At 46.4% G+C, this 6,173-nt stretch overlaps 1 protein-coding gene across 1 annotated transcript; it reads right to left on the bottom strand.

Moving 5' to 3' along the window:
• Positions 1 to 3,825: 3,825 nt before the first annotated feature.
• LOC100216728 (uncharacterized) lies at positions 3,826 to 5,458 on the bottom strand. The gene is made up of 2 exons (NM_001143133.1): positions 4,586 to 5,458; positions 3,826 to 4,416 (listed from the first exon to the last, which is right to left on the bottom strand). The coding sequence occupies exons 1-2, from the start codon at positions 5,440 to 5,442 to the stop codon at positions 4,374 to 4,376; spliced, it is 900 nt and encodes a 299-aa protein (NP_001136605.1). The 5' UTR covers positions 5,443 to 5,458; the 3' UTR covers positions 3,826 to 4,373.
• Positions 5,459 to 6,173: the final 715 nt, after the last annotated feature.

Raw genomic sequence — 6,173 nt, 5'->3', positions numbered from 1 at the left:
ATACGAATTTTCCAATAAGGAAAATTGTCACCATAAAAAACGGGAGGAGGTCCATCCCCATTGGACATCGTTACTCTAGCGGTTGAGCTAACCTAGGAGCAACATGACTTTGATACCAATTGAAAGGATCATGATGCCCAACAGGGGGTGGGGTGAATTGGGCTTTTCTAAAATTCTCACAAAAGATTAAACCCTAAACATGAGCCCAATTTCACCCAAACTACTAGCAAGAAGTAAAAACTATGAAATGGAGAACAACCCTAAGTCATTATGACAAATACAAGCAAAGCAAATACACAAAGTAAAATGCTCAAAGTAAATGCATAAAGTAAAGTAGGGACAAGAAAAATCCTCCATTTTTTATTGAGGTATCGAAGAGTCGACACTCTCCACTAGTCCTCGTTGGAGCACCCGCGCAAGGGTATCACTCTCCCTTGGTCCTCGCAAGAACCAAGTGCTCACTATGAAATGACCCTTTGCCTCTCCGGCGTGGTGGATCCCTCACGACCGCTTACAACCATCGAGTCGGGCCACCAACAAATCCTGTAGGGTGATACTGAGCTCCAATCACTACCGAGTCATCTAGGTGATGCCGATCACCAAGAATAATAAACCATAGACTTTCACTTGACCAAGAGCAGCCTAACACATGTGGTGTGTGCTCTAGGTGGCTCTCATGCGTACTAATGAGGTCCTAACATGGTATTATGATTTTGCTAATCACCTCACTAGGCTTTGTGGACTTGCAATGCTCTAGCAATGAATACTAGGTAGTTGGGACAGCATGACACTTAATATGGTTGGGCACACCGGATAGTCCGATGCGCCACTAGTGCGCCAACTGTGCACTCCTAATGGCTAGTTCTGACAACTAGTCGTTGCTCTCGAGTTGCACCGGACACAGCACAGTACCTATCCGGTGCATACCGGACAGTCTGGTGTCGGGCTAAAAATCAACTGTTGGAACTGTTTGCTCTCAGGTTTTCTGGGTGCTGGGGTTAGCTCTCGGGCCCGCTGTCCAAGGGACCACCGGATAGTCCAGTGCCCCTAGGATAGCAGCTAACTTTCTTCTCTTTAGGTTTTTCTAAACCATTTTCGATTCTATCTTGTGAGTGAGTTCTAGAGTGACACCTAGCACTAGTTATGAGTGTTAACATGCATTAACATTACACTAGATTTGTCTTGGTCAAACTACTCATACACAACCCCTCTTTATAGTACGACTAAAATCACTACCGGAATCAGCTACTTTGCCGTGTGTCTCAGACACACGGCAAATCCTATTTTACACTCGGCAAAGGCTTTGCCGAGTGTAACACTCGGCAAAGAACGCTCGGCGAACTGTACATTGGCAGCGGTCTCTTTGCCGAGTACTTTTTGTCGGGCACTCGGCAAAGAATTTGCCGAGTGTCGTGGACACTCGGCAAAGAAAAGTCACCGTCACGGCGCCAAGTGACGATGACGGATCCTTTGCCGAGTGCCTTCTCTGACACTCGGCAAAGAGGAAATTTTGCCGAGTGCCTGCTACCATGGCCCTCGGCAAAGACGGGTCCAGTGGGCCCCACCGCCAGTCCCTCTGCCGAGAGCTCTCGTAGGCACTCGGCAAAGGAGGACTCTTTGCCGAGTGTCTAGTGGACCGGCACTCGGCAAAGAGTCCTCCAGTGGGCCCCTTTGCCAGTCCCTTTGCCGAGTGCCTTGGCAACAGCACTCGGCAAAGATGGCTTTGCCGGTTCCCAGGTTTCCTTCTTTGCCGAGTGCCATGGTCAGCACTCGGCAAAGATGGTTTTACCGGTTCCCAGGTTTCCTTCTTTGCCGAGTGCCAAGGTCATAGCACTCGGCAAAGCCACCCTTTGCCGAGTGTTACACTCGGCAAAGTGACCAGGAAGTCCCTTTTTTATTTGTTTTTGCTGTTCCATCCAAACAAACAGAAGATATATATCATTCACATCACATTATATATCATTCGCATCACAGAATCAACACATTTATCATCAACATCATATATATCACAAATATCACCACATAAATCAGGTTTCACAGCACATAAGTCTCAATAAGTATCTCACAAGACCAAGTATAACTAACATCACCAACACTCACGAATATAAGTCTGGATCATCACAAAACAGGTCATCAACGAGGTGGGCATCTGGACTGGTTCGCCGAAGGGCTGGACGAAGCGTGAGGGTTGTTCGATGCCGCCGATTGACTCTGCACAGAGAAGAGATTGCATGTGTGAGAACATATGAATATATATCATGCAGTACTAAAATTTTGATACTCACAGGAGTAGTGAAATCAGGAGGGTCAACTGCAGGGAACAACGGAGGTGGTGGATATATATTGTGTCTAGTTCTCTTAGGTTTCTACACATTGTGTCTCACAACTTTCTCGAAACATTCTACAATTTTTATCACAGCATGTACATATGATATCATGACACGTGGACAAGTTTCATGATTTTCTGAATTTGTTTGTGTTTTATACAATTTTTAAACATGTGGATGACAAGTTCACGACCATGTTTAGTGAGCATGTTGCTCGAAGTTTCCGGTACGCTCCTGGAATCGGTCGTAACTTATGGTAAGTAACATGAATATCATTTTTGCATGCACGGTTTTCCAAGTTTCGAGTGACCTACAGTTCAAATCTGAATTTTGCGAAGAAATTCAAATAAACGAACTAAATCTACTAACGATTGAAAACTCTGTTATAATTGTCCACAAATGATACATGTAGGTCTACATAGTGTAGGAACATACCACAAAAAGTTTGGGAGACAAAATCAAAAAAATACAAATACACTTTGCCGAGTGTCTATAGAAGACACTCGGCAAAGAGTATTTTGCCGAGTGCCACATATGTGGCACTCGGCAAAGAAGCCGCTTTGCCAAGTGCCAGCAGTTGGCTCTCGGCAAAGACTGACGGCCGTCAGCTTTGGGACGGCCGCTAACGGCCCTTTGCCGAGAGCCCCCTTTGTCGAGTGTTTGACACTCGGCAAACTTGTCTTTGCCGAGAGCCTAACTTTACCGAATGCGGCACTCGGCAAATCCTTCTTTGCCGAGTGCCCGACAAAAGGCACTCTGCAAAGAATACAACACTCGGCAAAGCCTGCGATTCCGGTAGTGAATAAAATAGAAGTCCTAACTCTATACCAAGTGTCCCACAACTCCTTCGACACTTAGGATATGAGGTCTTTCATCTTTTGAAATGTCTTTTTTAGCCGTCGCTTCAAGTTCTCATCTGATGGATTGTTTTCGCTGTTATACCGCAACTCTCTGTAATGTGATATAACTTACCATTTGCTCTTTAAAACACAGGTTTGTTATATGTAATCTTACGTTGTTATTAATCACTAAAACCAATCAAGTTCCTATATGCTTTCAATCCACGTTTACACTTGATAGTTGCTAGGAAACACATGTGCATGTTTCACGATGTGGATAGGGAGAGTGACGGCATGAGCTTTTTCTCTTTTTTTAGATGGAGACACTACCAAGTAGAATCTGACGAGCTTTTACAAATGAATCAGCACCACCAACCGACAACAACATAAAAATTAACTCCAGCTTGAAGACGCCAAATAGTAGATCCAAACGCACATGGCGGTGCGATGAACTTGCAGATCAATTGAAACACTATTTTTTTCATTCTAGTGTCTGATTTGAACACCAGTTATTAGTAAATGATACAAATATGGATAAAAAACAAGACACAAAATTTTACGCCGTTAATCTTTTACCGTACGTGGAGAGTTTACAGAACAAAGAAAATACAACGATGTCATCTTTCTTTCCATGTCGATTTATAAGAGATATATAGGATGAACGGACTGCAGTCCATGAAACAAATCTTTATAAAACTCATGTCAGAATTCAGACCGTATTCCAACAGTGCAGACATCGACGCATATCAGATAGAGGATCGACAATGAATGGCTTGATGATGATGCTGATACAACATAATCTGATGGCTAGCTGCTAGTACTAATGCCACTTGAGATGGTATGGAAGGCTGAGAATTGAGCTTTTTTGCAATTAATAAGGATTTATACGTATAAAGGATAGGATAAGATGCTCTCTCTCTCTCTCTCTCTCTCAATTCTCACTATGGATAGACCTCGATGATTGACGGGATACCTCGTGTGTCTGTGATTTTGTAGTCACGAAATCCAGCTGCTAGGAAGATCCTTCTCCACTCGTGCTCCTCTCGCTCAGCTCCGTTCGACGTTGTCATCATACCTAGATCACACAGGACTTGAGCCTCCCTGCGTATCATATCTTCCTCATTTGGCCTAGATCCAATCACGGTGTCGATTATAATGACTTTCCCTCCCCTTTCTTTGCCACCGATTGCTTCCTTGCACCGTTCCATTATCTTAATGCACTTCGCATCATCCCAATCATGCAGAATCCACTGCAGAAAGATGCACAGAACGAATCGAAGCATACACGCGCGTACAGCCGGCCATCATGCAATTTAATAGATAACACTATATAAATTATTTTGGCTGAAACTAAATGGCATATATACTTGATATAAATTTGTTTGTATTGTAAAATAGATGAGAAAGATGGAGTAGTACCTTGAGCAGAATACCGTCAGCCGGTGGGATGTGGTCGAACATATCGCCGGCGAGGAAGCACAGTCCAGTGCCCGCGGGAGCCTCAGCGACAACGTGAGGGAGGTCCATGACGGTACACTTGATGTGTGGGAAGGCCCTGGCGATGGCAGCCGCGGCTGTGCCATGGCCGCCGCCGACGTCGACGAGCGAAGCGAGGCCGTGGAAGACGGCAGGGCACTCGCTGAGCACGACGTGCATGACGAGGCGGGCATCGGCGTCCATGGCGTCGTAGAACCAGGCTCTGATCGCGGGGTTGGCTCGGAAAGACTCCCACACGGTTCGCCGTGCACCATCTCGTGGAGAGTCATGTCGGGCGCGTGGTGGTGGTGCTGCTTCATCCACTCGCTCATGCTGAACATGGGGGAGACGGCACCCTGATGGACAAGGGCGGAAATGTTTGGGCGTATGCTGAAATAGGAGCCACCGTTGACGAGCAGGCGGGAGGTCGCCGTGAGCTGGTACGAGACAACGGCGGCTGCATCATCAGCAGGGTCGTCGCTGGGATCGTCATCACGGTGGACCGCGAAGATGCGCATGGCTGTCAGCGTCCGCATGAGTCGACGCAGGAAGGGGAGGCTGGATGCGGGGAGGTTGCTGGCGGCGGCGAGTTCGCCTACGGTGGCGCCTCCGCCGTAGCGTTGGATGGTATCGGGGATGCCAAGGTCCAATGCGCATTTGAGCGCCATGGACTTGACGTAGCCCAGGGCATGGCTCCAAAGCTCGCGGTGGGCTGCCAGCAGCTCCTCGGTGTCGGTGGTGTGCTGCGCCTGCAGCTCGCGGTGATCTTTGCCGCCGACACCGGCATCCTGGTGCGCCATGGTTGTTAGTTTGATGGGAACGTGTTTAATTAACACCCTTTGTTCTTCAGCTATATTCAGCGTTATATGCTGACCGGCGGCCACTTGTAGCGACAGCTTTCACATTCTCACTTGATAATCTATATTAGATTTACTGTATTGGAAGGTGAGTTCATCAATGATGTCAGCAGGAAAAAAAAATGTGTTTGATATTTTTTTTTATATTCAGCTGCGCCTTCACATCATCATTAATCACATACATAGCCACATAGGGCCGATGGCCCCTCCCTCTTTTCGTTAGTGTCACGCATGGGCATGGTCCACACTCCACAGGTTCCACTACTCCGTGTTTTCCATGCGTACCGTCAAATGGTGATCAGTACGTCGGACCGACAGCTCGCCAACTAGCCAACTACTCTAATAGCTAGAAGACGTAAGCGCAACCACAATGGCACTAAGGCTATGACCCTGTTTGTTTCGGCTTTAGCAGCTTCTGGCCACCAAAAGCTGCTGTGTACTGTCAAACGCTAAGCTTTTCAGCTAGCTTCTATAAAATTCGTAGGGGCAAAAACCATCTAAAATCAACATAAACACATAATCGGTTGAGTTGTTGTAATAGTAGGAATCCGTCACTTTCTAGACTCTGAGCTCTATAAACATCTTTATCTTCCTTCACACGTAATCGTAATAATACTCAGATTCTCCCCACAGCCAGATTTTCAGAAAAGTTAGTCAGAAAAAAGCTGAACCAA

Source organism: Zea mays, chromosome 4 (genome assembly GCF_902167145.1).
Source record: "Zea mays cultivar B73 chromosome 4, Zm-B73-REFERENCE-NAM-5.0, whole genome shotgun sequence".
Taxonomy (NCBI): Eukaryota; Viridiplantae; Streptophyta; class Magnoliopsida; order Poales; family Poaceae; genus Zea; species Zea mays.
This window is presented reverse-complemented; position numbering and strand designations above follow the sequence as displayed.

Bases quoted from the DNA above. Each gene is read 5' to 3' on its own strand.
- LOC100216728 (NM_001143133.1), bottom strand. From the start codon at position 5,442: ATGGCGCACCAGGATGCCGGTGTCGGCGGCAAAGATCACCGCGAGCTG. The intron at 4,417-4,585 runs GTACTACTCCAT...ATCTTTCTGCAG, and splicing joins CTGACGGTATTCTGCTCAAG to TGGATTCTGCATGATTGGGA.